This window comes from Ranitomeya variabilis, chromosome 2 (genome assembly GCF_051348905.1).
Source record: "Ranitomeya variabilis isolate aRanVar5 chromosome 2, aRanVar5.hap1, whole genome shotgun sequence".
Taxonomy (NCBI): Eukaryota; Metazoa; Chordata; class Amphibia; order Anura; family Dendrobatidae; genus Ranitomeya; species Ranitomeya variabilis.
In genome coordinates, this window is record NC_135233.1 from 253,952,730 (window position 1) to 253,974,788 (window position 22,059).

The 22,059-nt window shown below is 47.4% G+C and overlaps 1 protein-coding gene across 1 annotated transcript in view; it reads right to left on the reverse strand.

Annotated features, from left to right (window-relative positions):
* CFAP77 (cilia and flagella associated protein 77) overlaps positions 1-22,059 on the reverse strand; it is a 165,673-nt gene that overhangs the window by 46,281 nt on the left and 97,333 nt on the right. The window contains exon 3 of the mRNA XM_077284676.1: positions 16,782-17,004. Coding sequence (XP_077140791.1) covers positions 16,782-17,004 — 223 coding nt within the window. The remainder of the gene's footprint in view (positions 1-16,781; positions 17,005-22,059) is intronic.

The following is a 22,059-nucleotide window of genomic DNA, read 5'->3' on the forward strand; positions in this document are numbered from 1 at the left end:
TGACCCCAAACACACCTCCAGGCTGTGTAAGGGCTATTTGACCAAGAAGGAGAGTGATGGGGTGCTACGCCAGATGACCTGATGGTTTGGGGTGAGCTGGACCGCAGAGTGAAGGCAAAAGGGCCAACAAGTGCTAAGCATCTCTGGGAACTCCTTCAAGATTGTTGGAAAACCATTCCCGGTGACTACCTCTTGAAGCTCATCAAGAGAATGCCAAGAGTGTACAAAGCAATCATCAAAGCAAAAGGTGGCTACTTTGAAGAACCTAGAATACAAGACATATTTTCAGTTGTTTCACACTTTTTTGTTAAGTATATAATTCCACATGTGTTAATTCACAGTTTTGACGCCTTCAGTATGAATTTACAATTTTCATAGTCATGAAAATACAGAAAAATCTTTAAATGAGAAGGTGTGTCCAAACTTTTGGTCTGTACTGTATATATATATATATATATATATATATATATATATATATATATATATATATATATGCCACATTAGTTTCAGTCCACAATAATACTGCCATATGGTCCCTAAATAGTGTACAATACCTGCGTAACACTCCTTTAGGTCGGGTTGGGATTTTATGCATGTAGAAATTACAATATTTTATAATCCCAGTAAAGTGGAGGAGGGCTCACTGAACCCCTTCCTGCATCCTGACATTAGAGGACATCACAGTCCGGATGCGGGTTTATGAAGCAGTGTTATACGGCCGGCATCCGCCAGTAACAGCCGTGACCGGAGCGAGCTCAGATCATTTAAGCATTTAGAAGCTGCGATTGTCTGAGCTCCTGCATTGACATGATGATGGAAGCCGCAAAACCTACAAGAAAGGAAGGGAATGAAACAAACTAGAAATTTAGATGCAGAAACACTGCAGATTTGTAAACTGAAATCCACAAGGTGTGAACTAAGCCTAAAGGAGCGCACATAAAATTGCAGTACAGTCACCAAGTAATCGCTCCATGCATCACAGGAGAAAGGTTCTCGCCTAGTACGTACAGGATGGTGCTATGGCCCAGAGTCGGCACTAATGTATAATGTGTACACTACAGCAGTCAGGAGGCTGACATACCGCATCAGCAGTGACCTGTAGGGGGCAGCATCTCTTCTACCTGCCCCCAAAATAAGTTAGGACAGACATCCAGACAAAAATGGATAAAATGTCCGATTACCTCTTAAAGTGAACCAGTCCACCATTCTTCTCTCTCCCATCACCCCAGGAACAATGGCGACACCTGTCCCTCCACCCAGCCGACACCTAGGTGCTGCAGCTCAGCAGGATGTCCACGCTCCTATTATTGCAGCTCAGGTAAAGATGATGGTAACCACCTGTGCAGCCGCTCGGCCCATCCTATAATTGTTCCCCCTTGGCCTGAGGACTTGTTTGATGCGGCAAACCCCGAGCCAAGGAAAGAGTGCAGCTCATCCGTATTCACAGCGGCTGCCGCAGCTAATTAGTGACGAAGCCACTGGGCTTTCATAGGCCGAGCGTCGCTCTGAGGTTTTTTTTTTGTTAATTGTTCCTGCATAAAGAAGCCTAATGACGGTGGAGGAGACGACTTTACTTCTGAAGCTAAATCCTTACAAAAAGGTCACCGGCAATTTACCCAGACTTTCCCCACGCCGCCTCCAATTAGTGTTCTACCCAAATTAGTACAAGACTTTGCGGCTGCAGGAGGAAGGGGTGAAACTGTGCAGATCCCAGGGGTCCCTAGATAAGACTCTACCCCGAAAAGACTATGGCCACCGACAATCACCTGATATATGACCATAAACCAAGATATAGTGAGTGCAGCTCTGGAATATAATACAGGATGTAACTCAGGATCAGTACAGGATCAGTAATGTAATGTATGTACACAGTGACTGCACCAGCAGAATAGTGAGTGCAGCTCTGGAATATAATACAGGATGTAACTCAGGATCAGTACAGGATCAGTAATGTAATGTATGTACACAGTGACTGCACCAGCAGAATAGTGAGTGCAGTTCTGGAATATAATGCAGGATGTAACTCAGGATCAGTAATGTAATGTAAGTACTCAGTGACTGCACCAGCAGAATAGTGAGTGCAGCTCTGGAGTATAATACAGGATGTAACTCAGGATCAGCAATGTAATGTATGTACACAGTGACTGCACCAGCAGAATAGTGAGTGCCGCTCTGTAGGATAATACAGGATGTAACTTAGGATCAGAAATGTAATGTATGTACAGTAACTGCACCAGCAGAATAGTGAGGGCAGCTCTGGAGGATAATATAGGATATAACTCAGGATCAGTACAGGATCAGTAATGTATGTACACAGTGACTGCACCAGCAGAATAGTGAGTGCAGCTCTGGGGTATAATACAGGATGTAACTCAGGATCAGTACAGGATCAGTAATGTAATGTATGTACACAGTGACTGCACCAGCAGAATAGTGAGTGCAGATCTGGAGGATAATACAGGATGTAACTCAGGATCAGTACAGGGTAAGTAATGTAATGTATGTACACAGTAACTTCACCAGCAGAATAGTGAGTGCAGCTCTGGAGTATAATACAGGATGTAACTCAGGATCAGTACAGGGTAAGTAATGTAATGTATGTACACAGTGACTGCACCTTCAGAGCAGTGAGTGCAGCTCAGCTGCTGCTCACTGTGTTGATTGTGGGTGCGGTCGCTGCTGAACCTGCAGTGTGCTCCTGAGCTCCTGGGAACCACCACCTCTCCGCCCGGGGACCTGCTCTCTCTCTTACCCAGGGAGGGAGTGGGTTTCCTGGGATGAGTGAAGGAGCCAAGTCCCAGGCTTCTGCTTCCCGGACCAGGCTGGCGGGGGGCAGAAAGAACCAGCAACCAGCCTGCACATCAGAGGATTCGGGGGTGAGACGCTCCACCAGGAGTCGCAGCAATGTGGCTCCTACTCCCCCCAGGTCTGCAGAGACCCAGAGAAGCCGCAAGGCTTCCATGGAGGAGAAGCCTGCTAGCGTGCAGGATGACGGCCCTTCCGGAGGAAAGCTGAGTGCTCACGGAGGTGAGGCCGACCTCACTGAGGAGGGTTGGGCGCTGCAGAGACCCCGGGAGTCTGTGTCCACCTATGCCTCCCGGGTCATGAGCCACCTTCGTGAGTATGAAGAAGCAAGCAAGAGATTGAGAAGGCTCCGGGAGGAGCTGCGCTGCACAAGCGCAAAAGCTGCAGGCGCCTCCAGATCCAGGAAGATGCAATTCCAGGCTGAGGTAAAGAGGCTGAAGCTGGAAATTAATGACCTGGAGGTAAGAAAAGCCTTTATCCAAGAAAAAAGTGGACCATTTAAAGAAAAATTGCAAAATGAAGACCGATTCAGACAAATGGCTGATAACAGAGAGCAAAGGCAGATAGGGCTGCAGCCTGGGAGCCAGGTGGATGATGATGATGATGATGATGATGAGAAGAAGGAGGATGACCAGCAGAAAGCCCCACCTGGCAGCCTGCGTAGTCACTCACAGGCCACGTGCAGCGAGCTCCCTGCGGGACAGGCGACAATGACATCTCGTCGCAGTTCTGCTGGCTCTGGGGAGGACAGTGACATCGGCCAGGGAGGGGCACTAATGGCAGAGATCAAGCTCCTGGAGTCCCCAGTGTGCCTTCAGAACTTCCATCTTGGTGATGATTTGCCAGAGGAGGCACCTGGGGGCAAGAAAAAAAAGGTGAAGAAGATCAAACCTAAGCTGCAGGAAGCGGTAAGCTATGTGTATGCCCCCCTCCCTGTACCCCCTGAGTCAGCTGCAGGGTCAGCTCGCTGTATAAGCTCCGTTGCCCAGCCCAGCCCGGGTTCTGCTGTGGATCCGGTGCAGAGGCACGGGGAGATTACAAAGCACGGTAGTGAGGCGCAGAGCTCCGTCTCTGCTTGTAGTAGCGGGGACGTAGCAGCAGGTGCATCAGCCGAGAGGCTGGACAGTGAGGGCGACCCGGCGGCGGGCGAAAAATCAGGCCACGATACTGTGGTGCGCTCCCCAGTGGGAGGGGGGAGCAGCCCGGTGTCAGGGGCAGCTCCGGTAGCCCCGGTGCCCCTGAATGCTGTTGCCGCTGATCACTTAGTTGAGAAGCGGCGGCAGTGTGAGGGGGTTACCGGGGCAGGGCGTTCCGGTCCTCCCACCAAAGTCCTGTTCTGTGTTGGCGCCGCTGGTCAACAAGATCCTGATGCTAAGGATCAGCGGTGCCTCACAGCAGCTAAAGATCAACGGCGCCTGGTAGCAACCATGAAGCAGCGGAAAATATCAACTGATGATGCGGAGGGCACACATAAAACCAGGGGTGAGGTCACCTCCAGTTCTGTGGAGGAGACTCAGCCCCTTGTGCCTGATGATGCGGAGGCCAAAATGTCACCCCCTGTTGTCACTGGTCCAGCAGGAGTGAATGTGGTGGTGGGTATGGATGAGGAAAATTCTTTGTCTAGTGGTGTGGTTGCTGGTTTGGTGGAGGGTGAGGAGGTTATGGAGGTGGGTAATGGTGATGCTGTTGGTGTGGATGTGGTCACTGGTCCGGTTGCCCCCCCGGTGGTGGCAGCACCTGTCAGGAGTTATGCCGCTGTCACCTCCGGGGGAAATAGGGCGTCCTCCTCGTCTCTGGGGACGGCATGTTGCAATGGCGTCTCCTGGAGGCTCTAAAGAAGGGAGAGAGATCACTAATGGTAGAGGGTCGAGAGGTTGATCTATCCTTCTGGATAGAGAGGCATGGCCTCGGGGCCTTCCGAGAGCAAAGAGGGGGGGATACAGTGTGGTCCCTCCCAACAGCCGGGCCGGGTGGTGTGCGTAGGAATGTGGTCCGTCTTCGGTGGAGGGGCAGTGATGCATGTCCTCCAAGGTCAAAGGTTGTGGAGCTCCTGCTGAGGATGGGCTTCAAGGCGATTGACATCTACGCCTTGATACATCCCTATTCCACACCTGAGTTTGATGTCAGCTTTGTTCGGCCGGAGGGGCTTGAACTTTTCTGGTCGAACTATGAGTTGGCAAAAAATGAGCCCGGCTGGCGAGACTTTGCCGTTCAGGCGGTGTCTCGCCAAAATCAAGTCAAGAAAGTGACCGTGATGACGTGTAACGAGTCGCTTTCTTGTTATGACATCATGACGTGGCTTGGCCAGTATGGAGAGGTAGTGGAGATGCCAAAGAAAAACCGTGACGAGTTTGGTATCTGGTCAGGGGCCTGGACGTTTATGGTAAAACTTAAGCGTTCAGGTGGTACGGTTGCCCACATACCATCATCTGCCTTCCTGGGTAGGGATCGTATCCTGGTCTTCTACCAGGGGCAACCGAAGCTCTGTCACAAGTGCGGCGACCCCACACACTTCAGCGCAAACTGCACTGTGCAGAAGTGTGCATTGTGTGGGGATGTCGGCCATCTTGCTGCATCTTGTGTGGAGATTAGGTGCCACCTGTGTGGCGAGTTAGGTCACCCATTCAGCCGTTGTCCTCGCTCCTTTGCTAACGCAGTCGTGACCCCGGTGGGAGAAAGCCGTGAGGCTGATTCTGCTGGGGAAGGGACTAGCAAGGGTGAGGGAGCTGAGGGGCCAAGGAAGAAAAGCAATAAAAAGACGCCTGCCCAGCTAAGGCGTCTAGACAAGCGCAGACAGGATAGGGAGCTGGGCGAGCCTCGGGCTACTGGGGCGGCCCCTGTCCTGGATGCCAGTCTTGCTGCTGAGGCCCCAAGGGATGATGAGTTGGATGAGGAGGTCAGGAGGATCCACAGGGAGGAGAGTGCCACTGCCTCAGAGTCCTCCCATTATGAAAGTATGGATGAGGATAATAGGCAGTGGCTAGAGGACAAGCGTAAGCTCGGCACCAAAAAGAAGAGAAAGAAGGGAGAAAAAAAAAAAAAATCTTCTCTCACTCTGACCAAGGTACCTAAGGAAGGAAAAACCGACTCCCCTCTGGTTGGTCTTTCTAACCGGTTCCAAGCCCTTGAAAACATCTCTTCCTCTGAGGAGGAAGCTGAGGGTGAGGTTCTGGCTTCGGCGGGGCTCACAGGGGGCGCCGAGTCTCTTCCTTCTGGGAACATAAGATCTTTGGAGGGAGGGACTGGCCCAGAGTCCGGAGACGAGGACGAAAAAAATAAAAAACGCGTGGAAATGGATACCTCCATGTCATTAAAGAGGGGGAAGGAATCCTCCTCTGAGGCAGAGGATAAGGGGAGTGGGAAAAAGAAAGCCATCTAACTCAATCACCAATGATGGCGGAACCCACTCCGTTGACGCTGGCGTCCATTAATGTCGCCAGCATAAAGTCAAATACAGCTAGATTTGCGGCCTTTGATTTTCTCAGCCGGGTTGAAGCTGACATTTTCTTTTTGCAAGAGACCAGGCTGCCAAACATGGCAGATGTGTTTAAAGCTAAGAGGGAGTGGAGACTCGGGCCCTCCTATTGGTCTCTTGCGGCCGAGCCGTATAGCGGAGTGGCGGTCCTTTTTACCGCATCGGTGGAATGCCGACGGGTTATTGAGTTAGAAATGGGGAGGTGCCTGATCTTAGACGTCCTCATGAAGGGACAAGAGCTCCGGCTCATTAACATCTATGGTCCCCAATCTAAGTGGGACCGGAAGTGTCTCTTTATGAGGATCAAGCCCTACCTTTTTACAAGTCGGCAAGTTGTCTTTGGAGGGGACTTCAATGCTGTCACGAGGCCCCGAGATAGAGGAGGTTCCAGAGATAAGCTGACTTATGATAGCGTCGCCCTTAATAGTATAGCTAGTGAGGCTCGCCTGGTGGATGTCCACATTCGGCACACCCCAGGCCACGAGGGGTTCACCTATCATAGAGGTAACTGTAGGTCCAGAATAGATAGGTTTTATTTAAAGGAGGAAGCTGTCTCTTCAGCAGTGTCTGTTGCTGAGGTGGAGTTCTCCGACCACTGTTTAATTTTGTTTTCTCTGAATGTTACAGAGACCCTCCGGATGGGAAGAGGCTTTTGGAGGCTCAATTCGTCTCTCTTGGAAGAAGCGGAGATAAGACAGTCCTTTGAGGATTTTCTTCAGAGCCAGGTACCCTTACTGGATCTTTGTAGTAGTAGGTCAGAGTGGTGGGAGATGTTCAAGGAAAGGGTGGCGAGATTCTTCCGCCAGCTCTCAAGCCTCAGGAGTCTGAGCAGGTACCGCCTGTATCACGGTCTGAGGAGGAAACTCGAGCATCTTGTCTCAACTGGAGGTAGCCGCGAGGAGATCTCCAGAGTGAAATCCTTGCTTATGAGGTGTCAGTACGATAGACACGCATCTTTGGTTTTTGAGAGGGATTACGGGAAGTACCGCTCGCCCGACCCTTACAGAAACTGCAAGATGTCAGTGAATAGTAAAGTGGTTACAGGACTGGTCGACACTACGGGGTCCCTGAGGCGATCCAGATCAGGGATCCTGGAGGTTGTCAGATCCTTCTACTCGCACCTCTTGGGGAAGAGGGATCTTGATTGGGATGAGATGTCGGCTTTCCTGGCAGAAGCCGTCCCCAAACCAGGGGTAGACCCCTCTCTTGACGTTTTGACAAAAATGATCAGGGAAGAGGAAGTTCAGTTGGCGATTGAAGGGCTTGCCCCCCAAAAATCGCCTGGTACAGATGGCTTAACATCTGAATTCTATAAGACCTTTAAGGACGTTTTGGTTCCCCTCTTGACTGAGGTACTCAATGAGTGTCTTTCCTCGGGCACTCTGCCGAAGTCAATGAGGAGGTCTGCTCTGATCATCTTGTCAAAGGGTAAGGACCCGTCTTGCATTGAGAATTGGCGTCCCATAGCGCTTCTCAATGCAGACAGGAAGGTTCTGGCAAAGGTGCTGTTTAATCGGCTGGTGAAATTTGCACCCCGACTCCTTTCGGGGGCCCAGCATTGCTCTGTTCCAGGCCGCAGCACATTTAGTGCTGTGCTCTGTGTCCGAGAGGCAGTGGAGCAGGGTAGGGCTGGTCACTGGAAGGGGTACATGCTGTCACTGGACCAGGCAAAAGCGTTTGATCGGGTTAATCACGAGTACCTCTGGTCCGTCCTTCTGAGATATGGCCTGCCGGGGGGGTTTGTTGATTGGCTTAAGACCTTGTACAGTGGGGCAGAGAGTTTCCCGCTTGTGAATGGTTGGATTGGTAGCTCTTTTGAGGTTGGGTCCGGTGTTCGCCAGGGTTGTCCCTTGAGCCCGCTGCTGTACGTGTTTCCGATTGACCCTCTTCTTAGGAGGGTGGAGCGTGGACCGTTGGCCGGGATCGGGATGGATCAGGCAGCACCGGAAGCCACTCTGAGGGTGGTGGCGTATGCCGATGATGTCACCGTGTTTGCTTCCTCTCACGAGGAGGCAGGGTGGCTGATGTCAGAGGTAGATCGCTACTCGGAGGCATCCGGGTCCAAGATCAACCGGGATAAGTGTGAGAGTCTCTGGCTGGGAGGAGGAGATCCTGGTTTTGATCTCCCGGACACCATTCCAGGACCCAAAGTCTCTGCAAAAGTCCTTGGCATCGAATTTGGCCAGGGGGATTACCCCAAACAAAATTGGGACAGCAGGCTAGAGATCGCCACTCAGAAGGTGAACCAATGGAAGGGTTGGTCTTTGACCCTAAGGGAAAGGGTAAACCTGATCAAAACTTACCTGCTCCCTTTACTGATTTATCTGGGCAGTGTGTGCATCTTGCCGGAATCTCTCTGGACTCGGGTCTACAGTTTGTTCTTCCAACTGTTATGGGGGAATAGACTGAACCTGGTCAAGAGGGAGGTTACTTACCGTACGAGGAGACTAGGAGGGTTGGGTATGGTCAACCCTGTGGTATTCCTTGTGGATACCTTCATTAAGATAAATATCGCAAACCTCTGGAAAGAGAGGGCTCCTCCGTGGGTATTCTCCTGTAGGGGATGGTTTCAGCCTTTCTTCCAGGAATGGGAGACAGGAGGGCAAGTGAAGGATCTTCGCACACCGCATGGACATCTTCCGGCTTACGCTACCTTGGTTCTGAAGGTAATTCGTCGGTGGGGTCTGGGAATGTGGGAGATCAGGACTCTGCCAAGGAAACTACTTGACAGTAGGGTTCTGTTGACCCATTTCCAGAGGCCTCTGGCGCTCAGGGACTGCCCAAGTCGGGATCTTGGGGTGGGTTTGAATCTTTTGAATTCTATCAGGATCCCCTCGAAGTTTTGGGACTTGGCTTGGCGCTGCTTCCATGGGAAACTGTGTGTGAGGGACAATATGAAGTGTAGGAGCTCTGAGGACAGGAATTGTCCTCGTGAGCATTGTGGTACCTTGCTGGAAAGCATGGACCACTTCCTGCTTCATTGTCCCTTCAACACAGAGGTGTACAACAGGGTGGGCGCCTTCATTGGCTGGTCTCGGCTGGCCGGTCTCTCCTATGCGGAATGGGCCTATGGAGCATTCGGAGACCTGGGTGGTCGGGACCGCTGCACCTTATTTCTAGTTAGCACAGTGGTTAGGTATCACACGTGGAACGCACTGTGCTTAGTATCGATGCAACGAAAAATCCTCCCAGTGGACGATGTGTTTCGGACCATACTCGGTGACCTGGTGAAGGTGCGCTCTCTGGAGTATGGGAGACTGGGCGCACGGAGGGCTGCGCTCCTCTGGAGGGGCTTTTCTTTTAGTGTGCCCTAGTCTGGTCATCTCCTTTCCTGGTGGTGGGCTGCTGCTGACACTGTAGATTTTTGTTTTGTTTGATCATCATACAGTGATGTAGGGCTGCAGGCGCCAAACTTGGGCTTCGTGAGTTGTGATTATTGTGGTGTGTGCTGCTGTATATATTGTATATATTGTATATGGGGATATAGATTTGGGTGTAGGTGTTAGGTTGGGTGGTGGGAAAGGGGGGGAGGTGGGTTTATCTTGTGGGACTATGGGACACTGGGTTGTTTGGGGGAAAAACTGGCACTGCCTGATCTGGCCTATGGACGTTGGACATGGACTGAGGCATGAGACGCAGGACCAGCTCTCAGGTCAGTGCGGGGGGTTGGGAATGGAGGATAGCTTAGTATTGTATATATTTGCTTAATTTGTAGTTATTTTATTTAAAATTAAAAAAAAAAAAAAAAAAAATTATATATATATATATTAAAAAAAAAAAAAAGTTCATGTGTATAGTTTTTGTTTGCCATTGTTTATTTTATTTGTTATTATTTTGTTTGGTGACCGGACCTGAAAATCAAAGTAGTTATTCTGTATATACTGTGTGAGATGAGAGAATGAGCGGCTGGACCAGTGTTCAGTATACTGATTATTTTCTGGCTAATATTTTTGTTATGTTTTCTGCTATTATTGTTGTTATGTTTTTCATTTTTATAATAAAAGATCTACAGGATGTAACTCTGGATCAGTACATGATAAGTAATGTAATGTATGTACACAGTGACTGCACCAGCAGAATAGTGAGCGCAGCTCTGGCGTATAATACAGCATGTAACTCAGGATCAGTGCAGGATAAGTAATGTAATGTATGTACACAGTGACTGCACCAGCAGAATAGTGAGTGCAGCTCTGGCGTATAATACAGCATGTAACTCAGGATCAGTGCAGGATAAGTAATGTAATGTATGTACACAGTGACTGCACCAGCAGAATAGTGAGTGCATCTCTGTAATATAATACAGGTTGATGATGGTCATACAAACTAGAGAATAATCGTAATACTTTTTTTTTTTTCTTTCCAGATTTGGCTACAGCAGAACAACAAAAATGTCAGTGTTTGGACCTGGGTCTCCGACTTTTAATTTTCCAGCACTACAATTACCATTGGGTGTAGGAGGAAGCTGGGAATTGAGATTTTGGACAAAATGGACAACCAAGAGTCCAACTACCACTGGTCCAGATATTAGAAAACCAATGAGGCCCCATCTGTCCTTGCTGTATGTTATCTGGACATGAAAGCATGTAGGAATGTGCAGTAACAGAAGCTGGGGGTACGTGTCGTGCATCCTTCCCTCTGTGGTTGGGCCTTTGGGGGTAAATTGGAATTTTCTGCTCCTGATCTGGAATGTGAGGAAGAAGAGGCGATGGCTCAGCATTTACCTGTACACCCGCCACATCCTCCTCCACGCGCCAGACCTTGTAAGGATCACACGTTACAGCGAGAATTCCAGGAAGCTGATTGGAGCTTTCCCCATGGGGGCCCGGGACGCTGGCACAGCCTCGTTAGTGCTGACCTTGGCATGGGTTCTGGTGGCTGATGGATAGGGTACCTGGCCGGACAAAGCCCTAGGGACCCTCGCAATGCATCCATTATTGTCCCATGACCCCTCCCTAGTAGTGAATGCCACAGGCATCAGGGAGAGTATAAATCTATGTCTGATGGTGCGGAGGGGGCAGCGAATGAAAAATGTCCTTTATATGACAGGTACAAGAAAGAAGCCTGAGCAAGAGGAGGAGGAAGGGAAATGAGAGGGGGTAGCACTGCAGCAACCGGCCTGGATTAACCCCTGGAAGTCTGAACAACGGATGGTGTAGAAATCCTGCTAATCCGGCAAGTGACAGATAGGTACATGTAGGATTAGCAGGGATTGTCATCACCCGCCAGAGCTTCAATGGTGGATGAAACGCTGGTAAATAGCCACAGACCTATCGCCACTAGGACAGAGCATGTTCAAAATGGCCGGTCGTGAGAGGCGTCACCATCACAAATATAAAAGAGAGGGGTCAGGACACGCAGAGCATCACAGCTATGATAGGGGTCAGGACACGCAGAGCATCGCAGCTATGATAGGGGTCAGGACACGCAGAGCATCGCAGCTATGATAGAGGGGGGTCATGAGACGCAGAGCATCACAGCTATGATAGGAGTCAGGACATGCAGAGCAATGCAGCTATGAGAGAGGGGTCAGGACACGCAGAGCATCGCAGCTATGATAGAGAGGGTCAGGGTACGCAGAGCATCGCAGCTATGATAGAGAGGGTCAGGACACGCAGAGCATCACAGCTATGATAGGGGTCAGGACACACAGAGCATCGCAGCTATGACAGAGAGGGGTCAAGACACACAGAGCATCGCAGCTATAATAGAGAGGAGTCAGGACACGCAGAACATCACAGCTATGATAGGGGTCAGGACACGCAAAGCATCGCAGCTATGATAGAGAGGGTCAGGACACGCAGAGCATCGCAGCTATGATAGAGAGGAGTCAGGACACGCAGAACATCACAGCTATGATAGAGGGGGTCAGGACTCACAGAGCATCACAGCTATAATAGAGAGGGGATCAGGACACGCAGAGCATCACAGCTATAATAGAGAAGGGTCAGGACACGCAGAGCATCGCAACTATGATAGAGAGGTCAGGACACGCAGTACATCGCAACTATGATAGAGAGGTCAGGACACGCAGAGCATCGCAGCTATGATAGAGAGGGGTCAGGACACGTCGAGCATTGCAGCTATGATAGAGAGGGGTTAGGACACGCAGAGCATCGCAGCTATGATAGAGAGGGGTCAAGACACGCAGAGCATCGCAGCTATGATAGAGAGGGGTCAGGACACGCAGAGCATCCTGGCTATGATAGAAAGGGTCAGGATACGCAGAGAATCGCGGCTATGATAGAGAGGGGTCAGGACACACAGAGCATCACTGCTATGATAGAGAGGGGTCCGGATACACAGAATCGCGGCTATGATAGAGAGGGGTCAGGACACACAGAGCATCGCAGCTATGATAGAGAGGGGTCAGGACACGCAGAGCATCGCAGCTATAAGAGAGGGGTCAGGAGATGCAGAGCATTGTGGCTATGATAGAGAAGTGTCAGACACACAGAGCATCGCAGCCCTGAAAGAAAGTGGTCAGGACACACAGAGCAGCTTGCAGGAGTGGCCTCAGGCCGGATAGGGAGCTCCTGCTGACCCCTGTTCAAAGCTTTAAGTGCCTACATTTTGCTCATGACCATCAGAACTCGAAGATGGAGCGATGTGTGATACTGTCCTCAGCGCTGCTGTATCTAAGCCTGTGATACCCTACACAGATTTAACAGTGGGTGTATTATGTATTCACTGTGTGGATATTGGCGCGGATTATCAAAATATGATTACAGTAATGTATCAGGTCTGATCCACTGTAAATTATAATAACCACATAAATGAATGTAAAGCTGGATAATTCAGGGACAGATCACCGGGTGTATCCACACACTGATTACCATAGTCACCCCTAATGATCAGACTCACTGTACCACAACAAAGGGGTGCTCCATAGTCGGGGAACGAGGGCCTCTATATTTAGGAACCAGGATTTAGATCAAGGATCATTTACTGAGAATTTATCACCGAACCCAACTCAGATGTACTCTAGGACAGTGTATCTAATCCCAATATGTGATACCATCTGATGATTGCCCGTATATAATCCTATCCTGGGTGAGAATGTCTGCTGAATTGTGTATCTAATCCTAATATGTGATACCATCTGATGACCTCCTGTATCTAGTCCTATTCTGAGTGATGTCTGGTGAGCTGTGTATCTAATCCTATTATATGATACCTTCTGCTGAGCTGTGTATCTAATCCTACTCTCTATGATACTGTCTGCTGAGCTGTGTATCTAATCCTGTGTGATACTGCCTGCTGAGCCGTGTATCTAATCCTATCCTGTGTGATACTGTCTGCTGAGCCATGTATATAATCCTATCCTGTGTGATACTGTCTGCTGAGCTAAGTATCTAATCCTATCCTGTGTGATACTGTCTGCTGAGCTAAGTATCTAATCCTATCCTGTGTGATACTGTCTGCTGAGCTACGTATCTAATCCTATTCTGTGTGATACTGCCTGCTGAGCTGTGTATGTAATCCTATCCTGCCTAACACTGTCTTCTGAGTTATGTATCTAAGCCTATGCTATGTGATATTGTCTGCAGAGCTGCGTATCCAATCCTATCCTGTGTGATACTGTCTGCTGAGCCATGTATCTAATCCTATCCTGTGTGATACTGTCTGCTGAGCCATGTATCTAATCCTATCCTGTGTGATACTGTCTGCTGAGCTGTGTATCTAATCCTATCCTGTGTGATACTGTCTGCTGAGCTGTGTATCTAATCCTATCCTGTGTGATACTGTCTGCTGAGCTAAGTATCTAATCCTATTCTGTGTGATACTGCCTGCTGAGCTGTGTATCTAATCCTATCCTGCTTAACACTGTCTTCTGAGCTATGTATCTAAGCCTATGCTATGTGATATTGTCTGCAGAGCTGCGTATCTAAACTTACTCTGTGTGATACCATTCTTGGTGCCGTCACACAGTTCAAGGTAAGAATAGATGATCATGCTGCAGGATACATCTCTCGGCTCGGATACGTCCGTCAGTCAGGATTCTACGTCTCGCCATTTTTTCGCAGGATTGACGGCTTCAGATATTTCTGACATGTGAGGACGCAGGATCCTGAGTGACAGCTCTGCAGAATCGTTAATGCTTCCACCTGCACTGGCAACAGATTAATAAGACAATTGAATAAGTGCAGGCAACAAATGAAGAACTACATATCCCAGCAGACCCGCCCTCTACGATTAGGTATTATTATAACTCTCCTTTACATTACGGGATTATTTCCCCGTAGTCATTCATGGGCAAAAAACAGCTGGAGTGGTACAAGAGACTTCATCAAGCGCATGGATATTCAGATCCATCATTGCTAATGCTCAAAAACCCTAATATAAGGTGTGACAAACTGAAGGCGGGTGTGGGATGGTTTACTTCTCACAGTTGAGGGTTTGTCACAGTGTAGCAGAGCAAGCTGTACACAGCAGACATACAAATCTCTCCAGCCCCGCAGCCACCACTAGGGGGAGCTCCTCCTTTGAGGTCAGCGTCCTGTAAGCGCCCCCTGGTGGTGACATTTTATGAAATTGATCTAAGCATGACTCATGGCCTGGAAGCAATGTTGGGAAAAAAAATACCTTGGAAGGACAAAAAAGTCTTCTCTCATCCTTGCACAAACAATATGGCCGCCTCCTTTCTATTTTGATTAAAAAAAACAAAAAACCTGAAGAGTTGCACAGACCTGAACCTCATGCGTGGAATCAATGCAGCAAAGGTTACAATGCAGAGCCGGTTCAGTGTGGCCATTTTTTGGAGAGCCTGGCTGGTCCCATTCCCACAGCTATTTGGATGGCAAGAATCGTTCTCGAGCCGCCTTCTCCATAAAAAGACGAATGAAGGGGGCAAACAAGACCCAGGCGCTACCATGCTTCGCGGTGCCCCCCAGCATCTTGCTCTTTACACAGATTCGACCCCCAGTTGTGGGAAGCTCTCCATAACCTGGGAGGGTAATGGGGTGATCGGAATGGTGCGCCATTCTCTCTCCTAAACCGCCAGGCGCTGACTGCCTCTAATCCGCGGCCGCAGTCTCCTTCCACGATGTAACCTGCATTTATGGAGGAATACAGCAGAATTGATGCTGATTGGTGGCCGCTCGGGGGACACTTTGATCCATAAAAGGCCTCTTTGCGGGCACTTTGCAGTGCGGCGCTGTCACACGGCAGCGGCTCCGGGCTGATCATGATAAAGCTTTATGGCCGGGCTGTTTGCATCTAAGCGCCGAGTAATGGAACGGATTCATTTGGCTGCAATTAATGTTAATGTCGGCTATGAAAATCGTCATTAAATACCATTTTAAAATCCATTCAATTTGCATCTATGGAGCCCCATTTACTCCTCAAAAGCGCCCGGCGCATCAGCTCAGACTCCCCCGGATAGTTAACCTTCTGCTACCCGAGGAGTCCCAACATAGAGTAAAAAAAAAAACATGGCTGCCAGCTTCCAGAAACAGCGCCACTCCTATACTCAGGCTGCATCTGGTATTGCAGTGCAGTGCATGACCTGAGTATAGGTGGTGAGTGGTGATGATTTCTAGAAGGAAGCAGCCGTGTGTTCCTTATCCTGCCAGTGCCAGTGATTCTCTCTGGTGATAAGATTTTATTTTTTAGTTATATCAGTATCTAGAAAAGTGACAAGCAATATGGCCGCTCGTCACCTACACTCTAACTGCCAGAACACAAGACTGCAATACATTGCCCTCCCCATGGTTCTAATGACCTGGCCCAGGTGACTATAGACTTAGACAGTGATTATGGATCAGTCCATTACAAGTGCAGGGGTGTGCAGCCTTAATATGGACATAGTATTGGAGGATACGTTTTAGGAGACAGAGCTAATTGCCGGTGGCGCAGCATGGCCGGGTCCTCTCAGCACCTCTTGCCGTTCCCACCTGTACGCAATGTTGTTCCAACTCCTGTAAATTGCTACTATGGTCAATTTACACCTGTAAGTGTCCTCTCCTGCTCCCTCAAAACTACAGGCCACCTTCATAGGCTCTTATCTAAAGTGCAGGGCAAGAGCTGAAGTGGCGCTCAGGTGGGGGCCAACACCCCTAATCAGACAGATTTACCACTGGGGAGCCGGGATGTGATTCTGAGGATCCGCGGGAGTGAAGCACTTTGCTGGATTGGACCCCGATGGCTGCGGTTTTACGCTGAAGCTTTTAAAATTCCACGAGACGTAATAGGATTGGCGGGAGACGAAAGGCACGCTATTTCTATTCCCGGAATGAGGAATAACAGGTCGAGGTGAACACCACTTCCTATGGAGAACGCCGGAGTCGCTCGCACTGAAGAAACTTTACAAACTTCCATTTACAGAAACCTGATCTCTTTGTACTGTCCACACTATCAGAAAAAAAAGAAGAGCACTTCTCCTTTAAATAATACCCAAAGGTCACCATTACTGGGGTAGTGACCCAGCTTTCCACAAGCCCAGAATGTACAGTTACATATACAATATGACGACATGTATTTTCCAGATAGTTCTGACGCTCACCTTGTACAGATGCCGTAGACCATGTCCTGCGGGAGGCGCAGGCTGCGCGGTTTCACCCGACCTTCATTAATTGGGCGCCAGATGTTGTGGGTGTTGCGGAAAGCTTGATGTTCGGCCGCCGTCACCAGTCCGGACTTCACCGCTTCCCGGTTTAGGGCGATGAAGTTACTCTCTAGCTTCCTCTGATGAGCCTTCGCTTCCACCGACTGCCAGTGTCCAATGGCTGATCATGGAGAAGAAAAGGAGCATAATCAGAGGCGGCATTAATCGTGTACTATATGTGGCGGCATAAATAGTGTATTATATGTGGCTGCATTAGTCGTGTATTATATGTGTCGGCATTAATCGTGTATTATATCTGGCGTCATTAATCGTGTATTGTATGTGGCGGCATTAATCATGTATTATATATGGCGGCATAAACTGTATGATATAGGATATGTGGCGGCATTAAACATGCATTACACGTGGCGGCATTAATTGTGTATTAGATGTTACGTGAGAAAAGTGCACCAGTTTTCTGACCTATGTTGCTAGATTTAGCTGCCTTTTTGCTATGTGATATGTGGCAGCATTAATTGTGTATTATACATGATATGTGGCGGCGCTGATCATGTATTATACGTGACATGTGGCAGAATTAATCATGTATTATATGTGACATGTGGCGACATTAGTTGTGTATTATATGTGAGACGTGGCAGCACTGATAGTGTATTATACGTGACATATGGCGGCAATATACAAGTGCTTCTCACTAAATTAGAATATCATCAAAAAGTTAATTTATTTCAGTTCTTCAAGACAAAAAGTGAACCTCATATATTATATAGAGTCATTACAAACAGATAATTTAATCTTCAATTTGTTTAAAGGGAACCTGTCACCACGTTTTTGGAAGATGGGATAAAAATAGCGTTAAATAGGGGCAGAGGTGGGCGTTACATTAGTGTGTGTGTTATGCGTTTATTACCCACCTAAGTTGCCGAAATAACTTTGCAAAGTCTCCGTTTTCGCCTGTCAATCAGGCTGGTCAGGTCACATGGGCGTGGTGTCTTCACCCAGATTTGGCGTAGTTTTCCGTTGGTGGCGTAGTGGTGTGCGCATGCCCAAAGTCCGGAATCCTCTTCCAGGGGATTTAAAATAGCGCGGTGTTCGTTATTGCATTGGTGATCGGTGGGCGCGGCCATCTTCCTTTGGCCGCGCGTGCGCAGAAGCGGCGCTCTGCTGGCCGCGGCTTCAGGAAAATGGCCGCGGGATGCCGCGCGTGCGCAGATGGATATCGCGGCGGCCATTTTCCTGAAGCCGCGGCCAGCAGAGCGCCGCTTCTGCGCACGCGCGGCCAAAGGAAGATGGCCGCGCCCACCGATCACCAATGCAATAACGAACACCGCGCTATTTTAAATCCCCTGGAAGAGGATTCCGGACTTTGGGCATGCGCACACCACTACGCCACCAACGGAAAACTACGCCAAATCTGGGGGAAGACAACGCCCATGCGACCTGACCAGCCTGATTGACAGGCGAAAACGGAGACTTTGCAAAGTTATTTCGGCAACTTAGGTGGGTAATAAACGCATAACACACACACTAATGTAACGCCCACCTCTGCCCCTATTTAACGCTATTTTTATCCCATCTTCCAAAAACGTGGTGACAGGTTCCCTTTAACTGTTCACAATAACAGTATTTTGACCAGGGGTGCCCAAACTTTTACATGCCACTGTATAGATAGATAGATAAAAAGATAGACAATAGAAAGAGGGACAGAGATATATATATATATATATATATATATATGCACACACATATACACACACACATATATATATACCGTATTTTCTGGTGTATAAGGCGACCCCCAACTTTTCCATATAAAATATGGAATTTGGGATATGCCCGCTGTATAAGACGGGGGTCATCTTATACGCCCAGTCATCTTATACGGCGTGTGGTTCCCAGGGTCTGAAGGAGAGGAGACTCTCCTTCAGGCCCTGGGATCCATATTCATGTAAAAAATAAAGAATAAAAATAAAAAATATGGATATACTCACCCCTCCGAGAAGCCTGGCTGTCACCGCTGCAAGCGTCTGCCTCCGTTCCTAAGAATTGCAGAGCATGAAGGACCTTCGATGACGTCACAGTCTTGTGATTGGTCCGTGACCGCTCATGTGACCGGTCACCTGACCGTGACGTCATCGAAGGTCTTTCACGCTCTGCAATTCTTAGGAAAGGAGGCAGACCCTTGCAGCGGTGACAGCCAGGCTTCTCGGAGGGGTGAGTATATACATATTTTTGATTTTTATTCTTTATTTTTTACATGAATATGGATCCCAGGGCCTGAAGGAGAGTTTCCTCTCCTTCAGACCCTGGGAACATCCAGGATCGCTCCCTGCACACGCCGTACCCGGCGTATAAGACGACCCCCGACTTTTGGGACAATTTTTAGGGGTTAAAAAGTCGTATATATATATATATATATATATATATATATATATATATATATATATATATATATATTATATACATATACGGTATATATATATATATATACACATGTATACATATACGGTGTGTATATATATATATATATATATATATATATATATATATATATATATATATATATATATATATATATATATATATATATATATACACACACATATATATAAATTACAAAAACGGGCAGCACTCCATATTCAAAGGAAAAACAGCAGGTCTTTATTGAGCCCACATCTCCACGCAACGTTTCGGCTCTGACTGAGCCTTTGAGAAAGGCTCAGTCAGAGCCGAAACGTTGCGTGGAGATGTGGGCTCAATAAAGACCTGCTGTTTTTCCTTTGAATATGGAGTGCTGCCCGTTTTTGTAATTTATATGGACTGAGAGCAACCAAGGGACGGGTTGCTTGGGCTTTGCACCCGAAGATAAGTATAGACTTTGTGCTGTTCCTTTTTTTTCCATGATATACATATATATATATATATATATATATATATATATATATATATATATATATATATATATATATATATATATATATATATATATATATATATATATATATATATAATATATAAAGCTGAATGTGTGTATGTATGTGTGTATGTCCGGGATTGGCATCTGAACCGTCGCAGCTACAGCCACAAAATTTTGCACAGTCACACGTCTGGACCCCGAGAGCGTCAAAGCTATGTTGTGAGGTGAAATTTTAACCCCGCGCTTTCCAATTCACCAAACAATTTTGCCCCTAACTACATAATGGGGAAAAAATGAAAGGAAAAGTGTTGGAGGCAAATTAACAGCTGTCAGATGTGAACAAGGGGGACTTAAAGAATGACAGCGATGGCGACAAAGAGTATATACTGTACAGTTGCTAAGGTGGGGCCCCGACATGGGATAATCACCACACCACCACGGGGATATGAACACACACACAAAATGCGCCACACACTACCACGTGCTCGAACACATATACAACCCTCAGCGCACATTTCACCACACATACACCAACCTCGCCACATAAAAGTCGAAACACAAAAGTTGCCGCGCAAAACTCTCCACATGCAAAACTCGCCACACGTGCAAAACTCACCTCATGGAAAACTCGCCACACGCAAAACTTGCACACGCAGAAAAATTGCCACATGCACAAAAGTTGCAACACATGCAAAAGTTGCCTCACACAAAACTTGCACATACTCAAAAGGCACCACACATAAAACTAGCCACGCGCAAAACTCGCCATGCGCAAAACTTGCTGCACACAACTTGCTACACTAACCTGTCACATGCAACTCGACACACAAAAAGTTGCTACACGCATGTCGCCACACAAAACTCATCTCACAAAAGTCGCTACATGCATGTTGCCACATGCAACTCAACACACACAACTTGACACACGAAACTCGCCCTAAAACACACACATGTCTGGTATTATCCTTCAAAAATAAAAATCTGATTAATAAGCAGACAAACTACAAGAGCAACAAATGTACCATATAGGAATCCGGCAGCTGTCAGTCACATGACCAGTCTATTATGTGTATGTGTGAGCTAATATATACTGCTGATTTATCAGGCTGCCAATTTAGCTTACAAATACGGAGGTAAAAATACTGAACAAATAACGTGTGAACGAGGTCTAATACAGGAGGAGATGACATACAGATATATACTATATACAGGAGGAGATGACACACAGGTATATACTATTTACAGGGGAGATGACACACAGGTATATACTATATACAGGAGGAGATGACACAGATATATACTATATACAGGAGAGATGACACACAGGTATATACTATATAGAGGAGGAGATGACATACAGGTACATACTACATACAGGAGGAGATGACATACAGGTATATACTATATACAGGAGGAGATGACACAGGTATATACTATATACAGGAGCAGATTACCTACAGGTATATAGTATATACAGGAGGAGATGACATACAGGTATATGCTATGTACAGGAGGAGATGACATACAGGTATATACTATATACAGGAGGAGATGACACACAGATATATACTATATATAGGTGAGATGACACACAGGTATATACTATATACAGGAGGAGATTACATACAGGTATATACTATATATAGGAGGAGATGACATACAGGTATATACTATATACAGGGGAGATGACACACAGCAGGTATATACTATATACAGGGGAGATGACATACAGGTATATACTATATACAGGAGATGACATACAGGTGTATACTATATATAAGGGAGATGACAAACATGTATATACTGAGGTGAAAATGAGAGGTGTGAGGTGAAAATGAAAAGGTGTGAGTGTAAAATGAGAGGAGTGAGGGAAAATAGTGGAGTGATCGGAAAATGACAGATGTGAGTCGAAATGACAAGTGTTAGGGGGGAATGAGAGGAGTGACGGGGAAAATAAGAGGAGTGAGGGGGAAAATGAGAGGTGTGAGGGGGAAAATGAAAGATGTGATGGGGAAAATGAGAGGCGTGATGGGAAAATAAGAGAAGTGAGGTGCTATAACTAACCACAGATATTTACTATGCCCAGGCAACGCCGGGCTCTTCAGCTAGTATATAAATATACACACACACACACACACGCACACACACACGTGAATCTCCAATAATTAGAATATCATCAAAAAAAAATTATTTCAGTTCTTCAATACAAAAAATTGAGACTCATATATTATATAGAGTCATTACAGACAGAGTGATCTATTTCAAGTGTTTATTTCTGTTAATGTTCATGATTATGTC